Genomic DNA, 23,190 nt, shown 5'->3' on the forward strand with positions numbered 1-23,190 from the left:
TTTCTTAATTTTTTTGAAAGTTTTAAGTTTTCCTTATCGAAATTCTCCCTTGGGTCATGTGGCCATTATTAGTATTTTGTGAATTGCTCTTTGAAGTTTAATATTTAACCTTCATAAGTTTTTTGCTGGACCCGACTGAAGTTGGATATACAAAAATGTATAAGAATATCAAATGTGGTATTTTGCCGTGTGGAAACTCTTGCACTGTAGACATTGTGTACAGCACTGTTGGTCAATGATGGTAAATCCTAAGCAAAAACTGGATCTCTAATATCAATAATTTCATTTATACTATTCATTCTTAATTTATAATAGAACCAATCACAGGTTAATTGAATGATAGTTATCTCTTTCCAAGGATGTACCTACACCAAATTTTACCAGGCTTTAAAGTTAATAAAGTATGCATTCCCAAAATGATTCTGAATAGATTTTCAAAGCATGATCAAATGAAATTTACATTCTGTATTGTGATGTGGCAGCCTACAGTATGTATATGTGCAATGTGGACAAAATGATAAAGAAGAAATTTTCCCTATAGATTTCAAAGTTTACCGACACGATAGAGATACAAGACCCGGAGGAGGGGTTTTCATGGCAGTTAAAAGTCATTTTGCAAGCAGGCAAGTTTCATTTGAAAATAATGACATAGAAAGTGTTTGGTGCACCTTAATACGGACCAATCAACCCAACATAAATTTATGCTCTTTCTACAGACCTCCAGACTCAGGTTTGAAAACACTTCATACCCTCAATGATCAAATTTACAATTTTACACGTAAATATAATAACAGCATCAACATAATTGGTGGCGAGTTTAACCTCCCTGGTTGGGACAGCACTATTGTTAAATCTGGGACCCCCGATCGTGAATCTTGCAATTCCATGATAAAATTGGTGCAAAGAAACTCCCTCCATCAAGCAGTATGCATACCCACCCGTGGAAAGAACATATTGGATCTATTTCTTACAAACACGCCTGAACGTATTATTAGTGTATCAACTGATGAGGGCTTGAGTGACCATAAAGCAATTAATGTCCACTTGAACATAAAAATAAAAAAGATTGTTAAACCAAAAAGAAAAATTTATAATTACCATAAAGCAGACTTTGAATCTTTTGCCAATCAATTAAACTCTTCACTACCCGAGTTCAAAACCCACTTAAGTCATGCCAACGTCGAAGAAACTTGGACAGAATTTGTCAATATCATGCAAAAAGGAATCGTAGATTTCATACCTATAAAATACGTTAAAGCAAATCGCGACCCCAGGTGGTACAATAAAGACGTTAGAAAAGCCCTTCGAAAGCAGAGAATGCTACACTCTAGGGTAAAGAGGGAAGGTGTGAACACATCATCCCCTGGGAATAAACAATTATGGGACACATATAGATCCTCTAAAATTGAAACCAAAACACAATTACGTAGCGCCTTACTGGACGTTAAACGTGAAGTACTTTGCGAGCACTTGGACACTGACCCCAAAGCTTTCTGGTCGTTTGTTAGGGAAGTAAATGGGAGTAAACAAACCGTGGCTTGCGTAAGGGATTGTAGCAATATAATTCATACAGACAGCGAGGGTAAAGCTAAACTAAAATCCTAAATTCATTCTTCCAAAGCGTTTTCTCGAATGATGTTGCCACCGCATATCTCCAAGAAACAATACATACCCCACCCATGGAAAAAATAACAGTGGACCAACAAGGAATCCCAAAATTGCTTAATGACATTAAACCCAACAAATCCCTGGGTCCCGAAAATATACCAGCTAGGGTGATTAAACATTTAGCTCCAAACATTGCCCCGTACCTTGAATTTATATTTGACAAATCCCTCACAGTGAGGTCTCGACTAATCACGAGACAGCGGACCCCACGCCGAACATATAAATACTGGGCACAATCCCGGCAATGTCACTTCACCCTGAAGACGATGGCGGAGTTAGCTGTCGAAACGTTGGTGCTACCCAACCTGACCTGGTGCGAGACGCGAGAAGCCTTCATCCACAGTATTCGCCAGGAAAGCCTCAGATCATTCTAATTAGAATAATGTAGCTGTTTCTTCAATTCCATGATCCTCCTGAAATTTGTCATTATATTTGATAGTTGAATTCACGTACGCGGTGCAGCATCTATTCTATATATTATGTTGCAGGAAATGTTGAAATTCCTGCTTTGGGATAATAAGTTGTTGCAAAGGGCACAATGTAGTAGGAATAGTTTGTTCTGCTGAATTTGGGGGTTCATCAAATATGTTACCAGAATGCTGTTGGTTTAATTGTCTCAAACTTTCTTTCCATTGACGAGTTGAACCCATTTCAATGAAATGTTCATAATTTGTGGGCTTAATTCTTGTTTAAATGAATATACTTTGTAACTTCCACACAATTTTTATTCGTACTACCGGTTTCAACGCAACAGGGTACCTGATGATGACGCCGTTGCGTTGAAACCGGTAGTACGAATAAAAATTGTGTGGAAGTTACAAAGTATATTCATTTAAACAGCATGAACCTCCACAAAGTTGAGCCCGAGACCATAGAATTCGGCTTAATTCTTTTTTACTTTTGTCATATATTGAAAAATTTTGCACCTGAAAATTGTCTTCTGGTCTAGAAATCAAAGAATACCAATTCAAGTAAACTAAACATTTGTTTTTGTATTATCAAAAACTTCTACATCCAAATCCGCTTTAGATTCCTCAAGAAAATCCATGAATGTTGAGAAACACTGAAAAGTTATTTTGTTCTACAGTTGAAATCCGACATTGTGTTTTTAGAGATAAAACTACCAATCAATCTTTTCCTTGGATTATGTTGACATATTTCCCGAGTATAGTCAAATGTGATTAATTTAGTTTGTTAAATATATTTTCCAAAGTTCATAAATTCATGAAAGTATTTCACCTCACAGTATCCTCCTAGCTTCTCTCTGTAGAAGAAAGGAGCTCTTTTGTTACTAATGTATATCCATGTAAAATGCAGTAATTACTATTGTCGTTTTTTATCAAAAGTTTCAATCCATATTGCAGCACCCTTTACTACTGCTGCTACTTCATCTCTTTGCTATTTGTCCATCACTGTTCACTTCAATCCATTTTCTGTAGTAAGTTCCCTGCATTGTAATAAAATTATCTATGTATATAAGTATGAATTATATCCTGTGGAGTTAATTTTCACACTTTCACATGAGAGAAAACCTTCTGCAATGTTTTTTTAAGGATATTTGGCAAAAACAAGTTAAAGTGCTATTCCAGCAACATTTGTTAACTCATCTAGTTGTGATGCATAAGCATCACATGCACCTTATTGTGAAATATCTTACCTTTTCATTTTGTTGGCGATGTCATCAATATGTCTTAATTCAGTGGTGTTGGAAAGAGTGACTTATTTGATGCGCTCTTTGCCAAGTACATGCACACAAATGATATCTTTTACACAATGTTCAATGTAATTGACTCACTCATGTGATGTGCCATGCCTGAGAGAGCATTCCCTGTGGCATACTCTATAGGATGCCTCAATTGCTGATTGATAGTCTCCCTTGGACATTTTTAGCTTAACATTTTGGGAAACTTCATCTCCATCCAGCTTTTTTTTCAAATAAGAAATCTTTATTGCGTGATATCTCTGTAGTTTTGCTGGTACTAGGGAGCTGTTAGCCAATATTTTGCTACCAAGCAAATGCTGTCTGGAGCTTCTTCATCACAAGTAATTGTGAGTCCAAATGAAAAGTAACCAGGGTCATATTTAAGTGCGTTTGTTGGCATATGTCCAGAATCAGATTGTGTCCACCTCAGAAGGTGTGGTTTTACAGAACAGGAAGATGATGGCTGTACGTATTCCAGAATATCTGTGTGTGTGTATATTCTGTGGTTTCAACATCACAGTCGGTATTACCTTTCTTTAACATATTATATTTTAACCATTGATCCATTTTATGGGGACAGTTTCAGAGTTATAAAGTAAACTTTTACCCTGTTTCAAAAGATACAAATCACTTTTCTTTCTTTATAATAGATTTATGAATAATTTAAATTTCTGCTTAGAACATGGGCTAAGTGTCAAATAGCATTTTATTATTTGGATATTGGCTTTTGCGTCAGATCATGCCCATGTTCATGCGACCAGGTAATTCTTGCAACTTGACAGTGAATAAGACGGAGCAAAATAGGAGGAGATCATAAATAGAGTAAAAATAAAAAGTAGGCCGTCTTGCTGAACATTTACATTTTTCGTGGATGTCTCCATTTTTCGGGTTCCCGCCACGTTGGTAGTCATGCTTGACGACAGTTTCACCTGGATTCCACCAGGCATCTTCAGGTCGAAGTGCCGATATCATTTTGGCTGCGCTTATATAGCCTTCGCTCTCTTGCTGCTGCGTTGAAATTTCAACCGGGAAGACGGTTACCATCTGACAAATGCCTGGAAGAGAGTGTTTCAGAAACCAGCCAATCACAACGCAGCAGCGAGAGAGCGAGGGCTATATAAGCGCAGCCAAAATGATATCGACCTGAAGACGCCTGGTGGAATCCAGGCAAACTGTCATCAAGCATGACTACCAACACGGCGGGAACCCGAAAAATGGAGACATCCACGAATCCTGAACGCCACGGAAGACTACGATCCAACATTTACATTTTTTTGGTGAAACCCTAGGATTCCATGGAACACACTTTGGGATATTTTTATTTTCATTTTAAAATTCTGATTAATCCCAGTTATATTTTTGAGGCTGTAAGGCATCCTTGGCGTGGAGTAGGAGTAGACCCATAGTCAAAATAAATAGAGTTACATCACCATAACCGCTAGTTGCATGTGAGTAAAGTGTAGGTGTGAACTCTTTCATGGCTGAGTCCGTTGATGAAATCCAGGCTGGCATGTGAGAGGGGAAATAAATTGAGCAGAGTAGGATGTCTGAGTCAGGCTAAGTATTTTGGTACGGCCAAGTTCAAGTTCACAATGCCATGCACAAATGGGAAGGGTATTCACTGCTACTTGGCAGCCCTGCAGCAAACAACTCTTCCTTATTCTTAAATATTGCTCTTGCCTTGGCTGAGCATTCAAGACAAGGGTCAAATAAAGTAAAGGGGTGTTCTTTCAATTATGTGAAACTGCACATCATTTTGGTTAGTGTGTATTGTATTTTTAAAATAAATTTTAATTTAAACCCTAACATTTGTTGTTCAGTTTCTATTCATAGGGATGAATGGAACACACAAAATCACATTAAGTATTGTAAATCAGAACTCCACCAAGTTGTATTTTTTAGGCATGTACGTGACAGCACCAACTAAATTTTGTTTTGTAGGCCCATAGGCAAATGTAAATACGCTCATGGCTGCTTGGCGTGAATGGGAAGAAACTGACCCCCCCCCCTTTCAATCGTGCTCCCCTCTTCGAGTGGAAAGTGTCACCCAGGGATGGCAAACAAAATGAAGCGGAAGTCGGAACTTGTGCAATTTCAGAGGTTCCATTATAGAGAGCGAAATGAGTAAGCTAAACTAAATGGAGTGAAACTCAAGGACAAATCAAAATCAGAGACAAAGCTATTCTCGGTCAGAATTAAACACATCATCTGTAGTAGAACTGAACCCATTTGGAAATTCCTCAAGTTTCATGCCAGCTGGATCAACTGATTCCCCTTGGTGTAGGTTTGCTCCCCATGGAGAGTGGTGGTGATTCAATGGGTGCATGCATTCTTTTCGCTGTGTCCCATGGTTATAAGCTTTGAGCACCATTTTATGGAATCATGGATGGGGAAGTGTGATCTACCCTGAGAATTCCATAACATAATAACAAAATTGTTACTTTTTTAAACAGGTGAGATGGAAATCATTTTGATGATAAGTAGTGAACAATAGGCAATCCTGTTTTTGTGAATTATTTGTATTTCATTTGTAGGGATAGCTGCGGGTTAAAGGAACCTTGTGAGCCATCATATGCCTCTATCACTCGATAGAGATCACCTAGCAGGTCAAAACTCTCAGTTCCTTTCCCTCACCTCCAATCTCATGAGTTTGGCAATCGGACGATCGTCAAGAAGTTTTGTTTTGTTCCTGAGAGTCAAGTTTCATCCCTAGTCCAGACTAAACACTCGTATTTTCAAGAAGTTCTCTCGGTTTTCCCACAGGGTCAGGTGGGAAACCCAAGAGAACACCTGACCCGGTGGGTAACCCGAGAGAACTTGTTGAATACCGTACGCCGGGAAAACCTGAGATCCTTCGTAACTCGTAGTTTGTTTCATTTTCCAGGTAATGGGACAAAATGAAACAGAACTAGTTTCATTTTACTCCCAGCCAAAACATTAGTCATTTCCTGTAGTTCGATTGCCATCCATGGAACCACCTCCCCCACTATCTGAAGTACACTTGGCCCTCCAGTGCTGTGGACTACCAAGGTTCAGTTATCCCAAACTGATTACTATCTGCAGTAATGAAGAAATGTTTTCAAACGTTTTAGAGGGATTACAATTTTTAATTATGTACACTTTGATTTTTAATAGAAAAGCTCTCCAATGTGAACTTTGGCTTCTCAACAATGAAAGATATGAAAGGGTAGTGTTCTAATATCGTTATGCAAATATTCATAGGTTGAAAAGGTATTCATTATTGAACTAAATATGTATTCTGCCAAAATGAAATTCCCTTTAAATAAGTGAGGTGTTTGTTCGATTACTACCTGCTTCACTTTCACAAGAGTTTTAATTAATGTGAATCGGCAAAACAGCAGTTGTATTTTCCACAACTCTGTGTGCCCTTTGCGTAATCGTATACTTGGTGACTGCTCATCTTATTCATTTTACTTTGATGCTACATTTTAAATAAAATATACACTAAAAAATTAATCAAGAGCAAGGTAAATGCTTTTCAACACTGTTGTGCATACCATGTAATTGCAATATTAGAACAAGGGTATGGACTAGGTTTCATCAAATTTTAACATATATCAAAAGCATCGCAGCTCAGTTTATTTGCTAGTGATGTTAGCATTATTGGTAATTGAAAGCATTATTTACAAAGAGGGTTATTCAATCTTAAGAAATATAGTTTTATCTGGCCAATATTGAAATCATTATTTGCCAAATGAAGTATTGTTACTTTTTTATTTCAAAAATAAAGAATATATGATGATTAAAACTCTTCACCAACTGGTCTGATTGTAAGCTCTTGTATCTGTAAGTGAAAGAGATCACCAAAAGGATTTAACATAGCAACTCTTTAAAAAGCACACACAGTAAATGCGGAGGCATACATTAGAAGGGTGGACTTGGCATTTCAAAAGAAGGTTTTTAATCGGAAAATATCAGTATTCTTCATTTTACTCATTAATTGTGCAACTTATAAACTTTTGTTAATACTAAATATCATTTTTGATTCAGGATATATATCTTCCTCTTTACATAGGTGTACAATATATTTTTTATGAAGGGAAACTAAATGAAGGATGAAAATATTTCATAATTGCATTCTCTGTAATGTTGTAGCACAAATTATGTTGTTAATTCTCAATGAGTTGTGCCCGATCTTAGAAAAAAAAATTCATTTCTGAGGTTTAGAGGACAAGTATTTTAGGAGACAATACCTGAACATGAGGTGGTGTTCCAAGCACATAGATAACCCCATCTGCAATGTCTTTAGGTTCAAGCATTGGCATTTCAGCTATGTTGCTCTTCATGCCTGGTGTTTTGAAATCCTCCACCATCTCTGTATTCACTAAACCAGGACTAATACTCTGTGAATAAGGAAATCATTCTTTACTAATATCGAAAGGCAGAGAATATAAGAGTACAAGTAAACAGTTTTTATTTGATTTCTAACTATAATTAGTATATCTGTAGGTCGCGGTAGTCCAGGGGGTAGAGCATTGGACTGCTAACCGGAGGGGCCCGGGTTCGAATCCTGGGCAAGGCACTGGGCACCTGCAGCTCCACCCAAGCTATGTGATTTTTTAGGTACCAGGTCTTCCTGGGAAACTTCCTGGCCCCCTACCCTGATGTGTGAATTTCACACGCCATCGGGCTTAGTACTGGGTGAACTCTACCATCACCTACCAAACTGACCTTCGGGTTGATTACTGTGTTTATGATTTTTTTTTAATAGTATATCTATAGGTATCTAGATTAGAGTGACAGTGGGAATTGATTTGTAATTTTATAATCATAACTAACTGTAGGCAATAGATATGGGATGAGAATAAATATATTTCAATTAAGTTAATGTGGTTTTCTAGAAAGGGAAAGGCTAAGTTTATCTTTAAAAAAGGAGGGGTTGGAATGTTTAGGTATCTCAGAAGTGTGTGTTGGACCAAAATGACCAAAGTAAAAGGGATGTAAGGAGAGGGATTGCACAAGGCAAAGAGGCTCTCCCCCAAGGAGGAGAGAATTAATCACAGGAACGCTGAGTAAGGATGTTAAGAAAAGGTTTGTTAAAACTTTGATATGGAGCGTAGCTATGTATGGCGTGGAGGCATGGTCACTGAAACAGGAGGATAGACGTAGATGGAGGCTTTTGAAATGTGGATGTGGAGAAGAATGGAGAAGGTGAAATGGGCCAAGAAGAAAACAAATGAGGAAGTGCTAGGTATGGTATGGGGAGGAGAGGCGATTGTTGAATCGTTGGGAGAAATCATAAGGAGGCAGGGAAACTGGATGCAGAGAGCATATTGATCGGCAGTTGAATGCCAAAGACTGTGATTTTTGGGGGATATGTTAGACAAACAAAGAAGGGGCAGGAATTGGATAGGGATGTCGGATTGGATGAAGGGAGGAAGGAAGTACTCAAAGATGAAGCAGGGCTTATTTTGTTATAGGATGTTGGGTTGTTTTGCTAGGAGAGAGAAAAGAGAGAATTAACGTAGAATTATTTCTGTGGCAATGACATGCCAAACCTTTAAAATACATATTACGTGGATCATCAAAGAAGTGGTGCCCCAAATGAGTTTATGTTGGACAGTGATGTTCAATGATCCAAACATGGCTAACAAAAATAGACAGAAACTATGGTTTGTGCCACAACCTGAGTTTTCAGTCACACATTTGGGGTTAACATATTCCCATGAAAGTGGAATGAAAACAAGTAAGATGAAATAAACAGTGACTCCCAGGGATCAGTAACCAATCATAAATTAGTGAGAGTGCTGGTGCAATTAGGAGAATTAACAAGTCCTTGGTGCTCGTGCCTTCTTGCCCCGCTCCACACCCACCCCTTAAGAGCGCTCCATTGGAGATTGTGTGTTTACTTTGTTTGCCAAGGATCGATTTCAGCAGTCACATCCGCAAATACATACAGGTAGATGCCTCAGACTTTGATTTACATATTTCAATCAGGGTGATTCCATCTAGTGTGCCTCACTTGGGCAATTCGCTGCACAAGTTATGGGGCATTGCATCCTAGATGGAGGCAAGAATCTACCCCTTTGCAATATGGGAAAAAGTTCCGTGCATCTAGTCACACCTCATGAATGCAGTCGTCAAAAGAGCTAAGACCTACGCTGTACAAGGCATGGGGACATTATTGGCAATAATGTAAGTTAGGCATTCATTAGGAAGTGGGTAAGTTAAGATTCAGCATTGCCTAAGTTGAAATATCGTTAAGTGGGATGATCACATGTTGCAGGGTGGGCAAACTAGTGCTTAATTTCAGAGAGAGCGTGTGAAAATGGTAGATTACTTACCGTCACTTTAATTTTTGACTTCTCTTGTACCAACTCTCTTCTCAGCCCCTCTGTCATTACGGTCACTCCGTGTTTCAGAGCTGTGTGGATATAGTGTCCAGTGAATGGCAGTATATTATGGCCCACCACACTACATGTGAAATAAACTTGCTGTTATCCATAAGGAATGATGGATTTCATTGATTCATGACTTTCATTGATGGAATCAAAAGTGATTTTTCTCGGCAAGGTCACCATGTCAAAAATTAATGATAATTAAAAAATTCAAAATTTGATTATTATTATTATCATTATCATCAGATATATGATATAAAACTCAGGACTGAAGATTCTGGGTGGTGACCTCATGTATCAATTGTACAGCAAATCAACGGTGCTTAATCCCAAAGAGATGTCCAGTAAAGTGATGCTGGTGCATTTAATATACTTCCAGGAAAGATTCAACTAAGAAATTAGTTCTGAGGAACAACTAAATCTGTGAAAAGAATTGGAATTTTGATTTGAAAGGCTGCTACTCGGGGCTGTGCCCATTTAAAGGGAGGAAAAGCAAGGGTGCGTTGGACAGAATTAAAGGAGGATGTAATGGATATAAAGAACTTAAGTTATTATAATATGTACTTTTGGGTTTAATGGTATTATTTACTGTGTAAGGTATGGCTTAGAAATGCCTAGTGCTTTTGGTCCATTAGAAGCATGCCCAAACGCAGTCAACTACTACTAAATAACAATAAAACAAAGCAAGAAGTATGGAGAGAGGAATAAATTCAAGGATAGCAGAAAAGGAGGATCTTGAAGTTATTGAAAAATATTAGGCTCTTGAAGGCTGTACAGAAAGAGAAATTACTGACCTATTCAGGTGAATAATGTGCCCATCATCGATGCCAGTATCTTTCATGAGCTTCAGTGCTTCTGTTGTACAATTGGTGACACCAAAGGCATTGACTTTCATAAGTTGCTGCAAGTTTGCTACCTCTCCTTGACCTATTGAAAGAAATGAGATCGCCTGTAAACAATTACATGAATGGGTGATTTACTTCACTAGGATAAGGATATTGTTTTTTGAAATAAATATAATATAATTAATGGACATTTTTCCATTCCTTCTTTCTCCTTGTCAACAAGGTATAAATTGAGAAAAAGCACTTAGAGAGGATGAACCTTTGTCCTTTTCCTTCAGAGAATCACAATCAGCTCAGCCTTAAGGGTTACTTCTCACCACACGAGCTCATTGTTAGATTACTCTCAGCAGGGAATCTATCATGGGGAGTTTGTGGAATTATAATTGACCAGGAATTTTTCTTTTGGGAAGAGGAGTAGACAGTGACTGCAGGGAAATTTAAGGGGAAAAACCTTATCAACACATCCTAAGAGTACTCCCCATGCATTTTCATGCGTATCACTTTTGCAGACTTTGGTTGGCAAAAGTTAATTCTGCTATTTGTTATGTACAAGGTTAGGCTGAAAAGTAAAGCACACATGCTTGTAGAGCACTAATAAAAACAAGTAGCAAGATTGAGCAAAAAGTACATTAAAGTACAATTCTTAAGTTTCAAAATCATATATTTAATTTTCAACATAGTCGCCCTTAAGGCTAACACATAACTCTCCCAACTTTCCTTGAATTCAGGACTTGACAGCTGCCTTCACCTCATCATCCAAGGCGTAATGATTACTTTTGATACGTTGAGGAAAAAAATTAGGGGAATAAGGAGGGTGTGGAATTGGTTCAAATTTCAGGTTTCGTAGAGCCTCTCCAGTTGCACGCGAGGTGTGTGGACGAGCGTTGTCTTGTTGCAAGATTATTGGCGACAGGCTGCCTTTAACACAACAAACTTCTTCCTTGGATATTTCGCTATGGTTTTCTACATGCTTTTCAGTGATTCACCGGTCATTTTGAAGCAAATCTTCGATGAGTTTACAATGGTTATCATCTGTGGGAGCCATCGGACGTCCACTGCGTGTTTCATCAACAAATTATGACTTTTCCAGGCTCAAAACCACGAAATTTTACTACCCATTGATTTACAGTAAACCTATCAACAGCATTGTCACCATAAACAGCCTTTAAATAACAATGAATCTCACTAGGAGTCACTTTTCAAGCAGTTAAAAATTTGATAACAGCACGTTTTTTAAACTCACGTTGACATAGCCCTAGAACACGACTCCATACTTCTGCTTCTCAAAATACACTGGATGAATGTAACAACCTCAAATCTGCACATGCCTGTTTAGGGGGAATGTTACTTCCACATGCGACTAGGAGTGCTTGTGAAGGTCATTTTGTTTGCCGTCTATAAGCATGTGTGCATTAGTTTTCAGCCTACCCTTGTACTTTCAAACATTTCAGCTAGAATCCACGCAAATCTTAATATCTTCATCTTTCCTACTGTATTTCTTGTACATTCTCCCAAGTTATATAAAATTATCCACCTTTCATGTTTTTTCACTGTTTACCTTCACTATGTGATCATTTCTCACATTCTCTACGTAAACACTATGAAAGATGATTTCTGCAATTAACCAAAGGGTAAGCACTAATTTGGATGATGCATACCCACCTGTCAAGGGATAATATCTTCCAATCCAGGCACAGTTAACCAACACATGGACTGTTCTGAGATTAGTCTTTACCCACTGGAATGCTTCTGCCACATCTCTTTCATTTGAAATGTCTGCTTTTATTGCATGCAATATTCCTTTCCCCTTAAATGTTTCTGTAATTTCCTATATTTGTGAGTAAATATTTCCATTAAGTACATTTATTTTCATTGATGCTAGGGCATATGGAAACCACAGTAAAAGCATGCATTCAGCTAAAAATACAATTAGCTAAATATTTTGTAATATAATATGAGTGTGGGTCGCGGTAGTCCAGGGGGTGGAGTGTTGGACTGCCGACCAGAGGGTTCTGGGTTCGATTACCGGGCAAGGCACTTTGGGCACCTGCAGCTCCACCAAAGCCAAGAGATTTTTCGGGTACCAGGTCTTCCTTGGACACCACAACCGGCACAGGGAAATGAACCGGCCCCCTACCCTGACGTGTGAATTTCACACGCCGTCGGGCTTAGTCCTGGGTGAACTCTACCATCACCTACAAAAACGACCTTCGGGTTGATTACTGTGTTTATGGTTTATAATATGTGTACAAAAGAAGATGAGAATAGTCTTTCCATGCATGCACTGCATTACAAATCACAATTAGTGAGGTGTTGCCTTCCAGAGGTATTTGTAAGAAGTGAAACACCACTTTACTTTTTCCTCTATCTTGACTTGTCTCCACATAACAGTGTATCTTGTCTGAGCTAGTAAATGCTTGCTGTACAATTCCATGTGTCAGTGGGAATGTCAGATAGATAGATAGATGGAGGTATTTATTTGGGGCGAAGTTGAGACTTAATGGTCCCTTCTTCCATTTAACTTATCATTCTATACATACTATATTAGGCGTAAAATTTATAACTGCATGCATATATACTCATAAATACATATAGACAGACACAAGTTCATCATGCACAGATTTGCCCTTCAAAATGAAAAGGGAAATTATGTATATATATGTATATATATATATATACATATATATATACATATATACCTATATATATGTAAATATATACATATATACGAGGGTCATCCGGAAAGTAGTACCCGTTCGTGAAATAAAGACACAAAAGTAAATATTAACAAACATAAAAAATTTTATTTGAAAGAGGATACTTTAAACTACTTCTCAACATAATCTCCAAGCAAATTAAGGCATTTGTCATAACGTGTGACAAGTTTCTGTATTCCTGCTGCATAGTCCTTCGCCGCCAGCTCATTGAGATACGCGAGGGACCCATCTTGCACAAATTTTTGCATAATGCAGATGGTGTTTAACAATTTCATGAACAATTGTTCGAGAAACATTGGGAAAATTCTCACAGATGTCATCAATTGTGACGCGCCGATCGTTCCTCACGAATTCGTCAACTGAGCTCACCAGTTGGTCTGTAATGACAGACGGTCTCCCCGAACGCTCATCGTCGTGTGTGTTCCCCCTCCCCATGTTGAAGTTGCGACACCACCGCCGAACAGACGACTCGTCCATTACATTGTCTCCATACACCTCCTTTAATTGGCGATGAATATCACATGGGCGAACGTTTCTTGCATTGAGGAATTTAATCACTGCCCTCACTTCACAACTGGCGGCGTTCTCAATTTTTTTAAACATTGTAAACAATCACAGAAACAACACAGGCAATGCTAGCGTCACGCAACTTGGCTCAGAGAAGGCAGACAAGCCACTGAAGCTATCTGACCTCGTCCAGCGGCTACTCGCGTCGTCAGCACTTCATGCGGCACGAACGGGTACTTCTTTCCGGATGACCCTCGTATATACATGTGTATATATATATATATATTCCTCTGCCCCTGCCTTATCTTTTCGAAACGGGCTCTACATTTCATATATATATGTATATATATATATATATATATATATATATATATATATATATATATATATATATATATATATATATATATATATATATATATATATATATAGAATATAATCTAGCTGATACCTTTTTGAGTCACCTGTCAGTGGACAGGTTTAAGCTAAACCTTAAAATAAAAGGGCAAAAACAAGAGCAGGTAGAACAGTTTATGTATCTCGGTAGTGTTTTGGATCAACACAGTCAAAGTAGTAGGGACGTAAGGAGAAGAATTGCGTTAGGCAAAGAGGCTTTCACAAGGAGGAGGGAGTTGATGACAGGGACGTTGAGTAAGGATGTTAAGAAAATACTCATAAAAACTTTGATATGGAGCGTAGCTATGTACGGCGCGGAAACGTGGTCATTGAAGCAGGAGGATAGACGTAGATTGGAGGCTTTTGAAATGTGGGTGTGGAGAAGAATGGAGAAGGTGAAATGGACAGAGAAGAAAACAAATGAGGAAGTACTTGGTATAGTGGGCAAAGAGAGGGGTTTGTTGGGAGAAATCCTATAGAGGTAGGAAAAGTGGATGAAGGGGGTATTGAGCGGCAGCAGGATGTTGAAGACTGCAATTGAGAGGAGAATGTTAGGCAAACGAGGAAAGGGAAGGAACAGGATAAGGATGTTGGACGGGATGAAGGGAGGAAGAAAGTACTCAGAGATGAAGAGGGACCTGATATAGAGTGGGATTTTGTGTTTTGCTAGGGGTCAAAAATTATTTAATTAGTAATTATGTCCATCGAAAAACCTACCTTAAGCGGTAGATTACCTAATTATTTATATATATATATATATATATATATATATATATATATATATATATATATATATATATATATATATATACACCCACACATACATGTGCATTAAGGATACACCTACTGTTTCTCCAAGTAAATGACAGTGAAGAAAGAAACCAATAAAATAGGGAAAGTCTAAGTAGAGAATGTGGTTTAACGGAAAAGCTTTGGAGAGCGTGGCATTGCTCACCTAGCAAAAACCCACACATGAAAACACCCACGAAGAGAAGGGGGGGTGTGAAAAAACCTAGGAAAACCCTATGATTTATCAGTAAGATAGGTCAATCAATACATTGTTTCAATCATTTTTACGTAGTATACATATTATTAAGTTACTGAAATTGAAATGGAGAAATTAATTATATTTACCAGGCATGAGGAGAAATGAGATACATAAAATTAACTAAAAATAATTATGCAAAATCCTACTGCTTGAAATGACAAAAAAAAAGTAAAAACAGTATTCTGTATAGCAGCCAAGTGGAATAAGGGAGGGTATACTGGTTAATTTTTGTCCCTGAGGAAAATGTACTTGTGAAGTGCTTTCTTAAATGTTGTTGTGGATGGAGAGTTTTTATGTCAGCTGGGAGAGAGTTCCACAGACAGCGTGCCGTGGCATGAAAAAATTTGTGATGGATTTCTGTGTGATGACGTGGGACATTAGCTCACTGTTGCCCCTAGTGTTCCTGTTGTGGATTAAGCTGATGGGGAGGAAATTTTTGTATAAAATTTAGATGTGTGATTTGAAAATATCTTGTAGAAAATTGAAAGAATATGCCTGTGGCCTTTTAGCTTTAACCAGGATATTCTTTTAAATGAGTCGGAGATACAATTGTATTTTCTAAGTTCATATATGAACCACCCACAGGGATTATGGGTCCTCTTGTTTTGTTTTCTGTTCACCTGAAAGGTATTGGTATGCCACATCACACTAATCAAAATGGGGTATGACAAGAGAGGATACACAAAGCATCTTTAAGCAGAAGGGAGTAATGTGCTTTAACCTTTTCAATGAATGCAAGGATGAGTTAATTTTTCTGCAGATAGCAATGGCATTATCAGTTCGAGATAACATTTCATTTATGGTTACGCCTAAATTATTTGCTGTCGTTAGGTATGGTATGATAGATCCTTGCAATGCCAGGGGTAGAAGTTTATTAATACTTATTTTAGAATGTAGTTTATGATATCCAACTATAATAGACTGACTCATGATGGGGTTTATTTTCAGTGAATTTTTTATACCCCATACTGACTTAGTAGCAAGATCTGAATTAATATCGTTAATAATTCTAGGTAGGTTGCGAAGGTGGCAATGGTGATATATTTTTAAAGTATTGGCAGAAAGGTGATGATTGCAATTAGAAATACCTTTACTAATACAATTTATATACTGAGAAAAAAGCAAGGGTCCACGTGGAACATCCCTGTGTATTTGAAGCAAGTTAGAGGATGAATTAGGGTTGATGACTCTTAGAAATCGGCTATTTAAGTATTGTAATGGAATTAATTGTAAAGGCGAGGATGAAAAATTCACCATTGAAGACTTGCTAAAAGAATATCTTTGTCAATAGAGTCAAAGGCTTTGGTAAAGTCTAGGAGAGTCATTATTGTCACCTCTTTGTGATCCATGGATAGTCGGATGTCATCTGTTATTTTAAGGAGAGCGGTAGCTGTTCTGTGAGGGGACAAAGCCTGATTGTAAAGGATCAAGGAAGTTATTTCCATTCAGAAACTTTGAAATTTGTTCGTGAATGAGTCTCTTGAATTATTTTGATAAAGGAGGCAAAATGCTGATTTGCTTGTATTGAGCGATATTAGTGGATGTGGATTTTTTTGGGGGTGGGACGGAAGAGGGTGCGTTTGCAGAGCAAGGGATATGTTCCAGTTAGAAAGGACCAATTAAGGATATGAGATATAGCAGGAAGCACATTGGGAAGTAATTTGTGTATTTGAATAGCTAAAATTCCAGCAGCTTCATCTGAGGAGGACTTGATTTTTTAAGGCCCTGCAGGACTTGCATTTGTGAAGCTGGAGAAATTTTGAATGAGCTTGCCACTGAAACTGGAGTTAGTACAGAATTATGCGGTAAGTATTCATTTTTTGCATCATGGCCAATTTCCATCGGTAAAGTAGTGAATAAACTGTTTAGATCATCTGGAGAAATGTCAGCCGTAGGTAGTTTTGCCAACACCAAGGTGCTTCAAGCTTTTCCAAATTTGTGACGGGAGCTCTTTAGATATTTGGAAGACATATCTGATTTTGGAATTTCTGATGACTTGCTTGGTTTTGTTATGCTGTTTTTTGTAGATAATGAATAAGTTTTCATTTTTATGTTTTTTTTAAATAGAAGATAGGTTGTGTGTCACGCCTGCGCACCATGGCTTTTATTTAATCTGCTATCCATGGAGAGCGTGGTTTTGCCAGTTTGATTTTTCTTAACTGTGCATGTTTGTCTCATAGGTCACTTAAGAATGTATTGAATAGTTCTACTTTTTTATTTATGTCGTTGATGAATTCTATAGACTGCCATGGAATGATAGCAGCATCGGATGCTAGGTCGTTGTCGTCTATGGACTTGAAATTGCGAGTAAGAATGGATATCTGCTTAAATTTAGGACATCTAACTGGGTATATTAAAAATAATACATCACGCAAGGATATTCTAAGGGCAGAAAGTTGCCTGTATGTTGTGATTTTGTCAGGATTGGCTGTAATTATTGCATCGAGCCATGTGGCTGTTAAAGATGTGCGGTGAGTAGGTTCTAGGGGAGGTATGCTAAAGCCAAGTTATGACATAGAGTTGCTGATTGCTTTAGAGTCATAAGTTGAGGAAAGAAAGTCGGCATTGAAGTCACCGGTGATAATAACATGGTCATAGCTCGTAATGTGGGTGGATAGGGCTTCCAAGTCGGGAAAATAACCCACCTGGGGTTGGCAGTAAACAATGCCTAAAAGAATTTTTTGTAGGTTGAAGGCTATCTCTAAGAATGCAAACTCAGGTCTTTTACAGTAAATGGAAGAACCTTTTGATATAATTTTGAATGATAGATCTTTTCTCACATAGACACCTCCAACGCACTTACCAATACGATCATGTCAATAGAAGTTGTACCCAGGGATGTCGACAGACATGGTAGACATTTGAGACTTGAGCCAAGCCTCAGCGATTGAAATTGCATGAACATCATTGTCAGTTTGAATTTGGCGTAATTCGTCAAGGTGTGCAGAGAGACTTTAGGTGTTGGGGTAAATTATTTGAAAAAAATGAGGGTGAGATCTAAAAATGTTGCATAAGCGTAATGGATTGTTACGGAATTTGCTTGAAGGCACGCATCATTTACTTAGATCAATAGTTGAAGAGGAAAGACCTCAAGACGTATTTTTATCTTCTAGTTGGAAAGGGAAAAATTCTGGTGCAAAAGGGTTTAGAGATCTGTGGTGTCTTTTAGGGAAGAATTCTGGTGCAAAAGGGTTTAGAGATATGTGGTGTCTTTTAGGGAAGAATTCTGGTGCAAAAAGTTTGATGAAATCGGCCCTGGTATTTTGTGGGTAGTAGGGTAAAATGTGGTGACTTTCAAGGAATTTAATATGAAGGTGTTGGAGAAGCCACACATGAGCTGTGCATTTTGTTTTAACCTTGGGAAAAGTGCATGTGAAACTGATTCAATGATTCAAGAGGTATTTGGCAATGAATCCATGAGGCAGGCACAGTGTTTTTGTTGGTACAATCACTCCCAGTCTGTACAAACCTCAACCACAAAACCAAATCGAGAAGTGGATGACCATGAACGCCCATGTCAACAGTGTGAATGATATAGTGCATGCAAACCATAGGTTAACTGTCAGGGAGATTGCCAATGAGGTTGACATTAGTGTTGGATTGTGTTTCACCATTTTGACAGAAATTTTGGGCATGCAGTGAACCACGTCCGATTTGTGCCAGGAGTGTTAATGGATGAACAGAGGCAAAGATGTCTCGACATGAGCCAGGAACTACTCGATTGTTCAAACGACGACTGATGCACCTTAAAAACAATCATTACAGACAATGAAACCTGGGTTAATGCTCATGATATTGAAGCCAAAGCCCAGTCTTCGCAAAGGAAGAAGTCTTTATTCTTCCCCACAACCCACAAAAGCCCAGACTTAGTGATATAAGGCGAAGGTGATGTTGATCATTTTATCCCATTCGGAAGGGATTATTCATCATGAATATGTCCCCTAAAGACAAACAGTGAATTGGCAGCAATATGTAAGAGGCTATGAGAAGATGGGCAGGAACATGCCATGTTGTAGAAGAGCACAACTGTGCAAGAACAGGTCTTGGTGCTTTCATCAAGACAATGTACTGGTGCATGCATCATTGATTGTTATTGAGTTTTTGGCCAATTGCTATGTCTTGTTAGGGGTCCTACTAGTCTGTTTATTCTATTGCTTCGGTCAATTGGTAATATTCCCTCACTCCCTTCAGAACTACTTCATTACTTACTTGACAGTTTTTCTTTAACATAGCAGCAAGCATAGTCAAGAATTCTAATTTTCTTTTTCCTGGAGTGCTCCAGGTTTCCACGCTGTGTAATGCCACAATCTGATAATTTGTTTCGTATCTGTGCTGATTCTTTCACGTGCTGACAGCCTGCTTTTCCCATGGAAGTACTTCTTTGGCCCAAGCTATTTTTTTCTGTTTTTGGTCGGGCCCAGGTGCTTCTCAAGGGCTTGATCATATTCTGAAATGTTTATGATTTGTTCAAATTCTTTGTCCAGAATAATCCTTCGCTCTTTTGTCAGGATATCCCTTCCCAATTGCATTACACACATTTCTTCCTTATATATTTTCCATCTCAATGCAAATTCCTCTACACCACTTATTATTTTCACAATTTTCTTTCTTAAAATATTTTCTCAAAAGTTTGTCATTGTTAGGAATTTCCTTTAGATGTCAAAGTGTTTCTCCAGTCTCTCTCTTAGCCACATTTTCCTCAATATCTCTATGCATGTCCTCAGTTGATCTTTTCCTTTCATTTTTTAATTTTCTGTTTATTAAATTCTGTATTCTATCGCAATTGACACGTGTAACTATTTGCTTCCACGAGTCCAAGAAATATCATGAGATCTTCATGCAGACTCTGTATTTTTATTGGTGTGTGTCCATTTTCAGCATTCTTCACTAATTCCGAGCTTTTATTAAGTCTCTATTTGTGTTCATTTTACTCTTATATTTCTATGGCATCTATTTCATAAAATTTTTGTGACTTCCTAGTAAATAAAATCAAATTTGGAAAATTACTCGGCTATAGTGATGAACAACATCGAACGCCATGTTGTAAGATACTGCCCATTCCTAAAGGATGTATTTAACAATGGTCCACGTGTAAAAAGTTGGCTCTTTGTACACTGAAAGCAGAGCAGGTTTTAACAGGCTTACTAACAGGTCAGTTTGAGTTTTCAAGATAATGAACCATAAAAGCTACCTTTACTCAATTGTTTGTAAATCTACTATCTATGCTATTCATTAGTTGAAATAATTTTCTTTGTCTACCTTCTCCTCCTGAAAAAACTATTTTATGCTTAGGTTAATAAAAAATATTGGCCAATATGACACGGTGATATAATTGAGGACGCTGGCCTTTGTTAATTAATAGACAATGCACTAATCACTAGAATATAAGCATTTTTCAGGTTAAAAAAGCTAAAACTCTCAAGTTCAATCACAAAATGTGCACACAGGTTGGCTTTAATCCCTTAATCTACCGCATTGACTTAAATGCCACAATCTCATGCATGTATGAAACAAAATCATTTGCCAAATGATGATTTAATTAAAGACATGAATTCAATCCCTTTAAAGCGCTACATCTCATTGACTGGATCTTCATTGCGTCACAATGGCAAATAGAATTGAAGTATTGGAGAGTCATCTTCAATTCCCCCAAGTCCCTTTCAAACATTTCGTGTTTTCGTAACACCATTTATTCCGCAGCCAAAATCAGAATGCACATTAACTGTTTCACAATAGCAGTCAATCGTCTATTTCACCGTGATTTGTACTGTTTACATTTCAATTTTATAATTACATAAATATCGCAAACATTTTCTTTGTAAATTAACAAATAACGAATTAAAAGCTTCATGTCGCCGATAAAATAATGGAACATACGATTAAGCAGCTTAATTCATAACTCAATTAGTCATAGACGATTAAAATTTCGGAGGAGCGTTCTTTAATTCTAGAATAAGTGCCACCTGATGGAATCAGGTCGATGTGTTTCCGATGAAATAGTTTTTTAACCTAAAGCCTTACCTTTTTTCCCACTTCATCCCGTAGTCACCATTGCTGGTGACGACAAGGTATAGCAGCACGTCTATGGTTGTTTTAACATCAAATTGTTGAGTAACGATTAATTAGAATGCTTAAATTAAAAGTAGAAATACTTATTTTCTACTTTCGAAAACAACTATGTTGATACATCTAGCAATGGTAATAATAATAAAATTCATCTCCAAATGCAAATGGCCGGGCAGATTGTTAAAGTAAACTTCTGAATCAGCTTTTTCATCATTTTATTTGTAAAATATTAAATATACGCTAAATAACTATCTTGCTCCGCCGAGTCGTCTGCACAACATTGAAGTGAGTACCGTCGGAATCGCCTTATCACCTACTAACCAAGGGTTTCATTGGTTCGTGAAATTCCAGCACGAGAACTTCCCATCTTCTATAAACTTCTATGGAATGAGAGAATTCCTTCTTTAAATGACGTGTTAAGGTAAGATTTCATTGGCTAGGAGAAACACCTGCAAGAGAACTTCGCATCTTCCAAAAGCAAAGAGAGGCCAGACGTTTTCCTTTCCGGTTGACAGGGAAAGTTTTGGAAAAGTAAAGACGAGTCGGGATAATTCCAAAGGAGAATGCGTTGTCAACTTTCCCGGAGAAGAAAAGTTACGGAATTGAGCCTCGGGTGCATATTCAAAAAATGGTGACATCCCATTGACACCGCAAGCATTTAGCAGTGCCCTTTTCTTTAATTTTCATGCATTTGACCTTACTGTTCATTTAATTGAAAGTTTTGTAAATTATAGAGTGGCCTGACCTCGTTACCCATGCATTTGATACGACTTAATTACTTGCCAGTTGCCACAATTAAAATGAAGTACGACCTTGAAACGAAAGTGGTGTCATACAGATCTAGCGCTGATTACACCCAAGTAGTTCACAAATTGATAGCTTATCTCAACACTATGTTTCATTTTTTGTCCAAATGGTTTCTAAAGTGATCACAAAGCACTCAGCTATATGAGACTACACTAAATCTAACTTGGTAATCACTGCAATTTGGAATTGATTTTCTTCCTTAGCAGCTATTTTAATTAAAAGGGCTTATACCTCATTACCTTAATACGTTCGACTCTTCTGGCCATTCCAACCACGATCATTCCATTCTTCACCAATTTTGTTGCTATGGCTGCTCCTATTCCCGAGCTGGCTCCAGTGACCACGGCAACCTTTCCTATCCATCGATCCATATTTTAATGCTAACTACCAATCTTCTCAAAATAACCTCAACTAGGGGATGAAAGAATAAAAACTATTATTTATATTACGCTTAATTCAGAACTAACTGTCTCGAGTAACTGTCAAATAATTAAAATAATGATACTCTGGAATGCATTTATAAAATTCATATTATTTTTTTGCATGCACATGTTTAATTTAGAGTTTAATTTTCATGAAATTGTGCAAGTTTAAATTCATCGGGTATAGCAGACAACAAAATGAATTAGATTATCTAAATGAATATTAACTCATGAATGTACCAAGTATTTCGTTCATCGCGGGAGGCACCTCCGCACGTGTTACTCGTGCGTCCTAATATATTATCATGCATCAGAAATAGGAATTAAATCTGCATACCTTTGATGCGGACTTCCCCTAGTGCAGAAGAAAATGATCCTTCTTCCAAACCCTAGCGCGTTCCCCTTATAGAGTGTCGACCAGCCTCTCGCTCGTCCAAGTGGTCCAGCCTAAAGGCACTTCTTCGGCACAAGGGCGACACGTAGATAGCGCCAAATTGGTAACACACTTTGTGAAGAGATATTATTAGCATTCGGTAACATAGGTTTAAATTGCAAAATTTTTGCATGGCAAATTGTAATTACTCTACGGAATAATTTTTGCTAATTTCAATTGGAGACTGAAATAGCGCCTTTCTTTCGACGTGACCAATCGT

General features: G+C 37.7%; 1 protein-coding gene across 1 annotated transcript; it reads right to left on the reverse strand.

Annotated features, from left to right (window-relative positions):
* Positions 1-6,927: 6,927 nt before the first annotated feature.
* On the reverse strand, positions 6,928-22,978 carry LOC139693340 (farnesol dehydrogenase-like). Its single transcript, XM_071591466.1, has 7 exons — positions 22,875-22,978; positions 22,355-22,526; positions 12,237-12,402; positions 10,524-10,656; positions 9,676-9,805; positions 7,585-7,734; positions 6,928-7,175 (listed from the first exon to the last, which is right to left on the reverse strand). The coding sequence occupies exons 2-7, from the start codon at positions 22,484-22,486 to the stop codon at positions 7,134-7,136; spliced, it is 753 nt and encodes a 250-aa protein (XP_071447567.1). The 5' UTR covers positions 22,487-22,526; positions 22,875-22,978; the 3' UTR covers positions 6,928-7,133.
* Between the last annotated feature and the right edge of the window lie 212 nt (positions 22,979-23,190).

Source organism: Hetaerina americana, unplaced genomic scaffold (genome assembly GCF_022747635.1).
Source record: "Hetaerina americana unplaced genomic scaffold, ioHetAmer1.1.p SCAF_47, whole genome shotgun sequence".
NCBI lineage: Eukaryota > Metazoa > Arthropoda > Insecta > Odonata > Calopterygidae > Hetaerina > Hetaerina americana.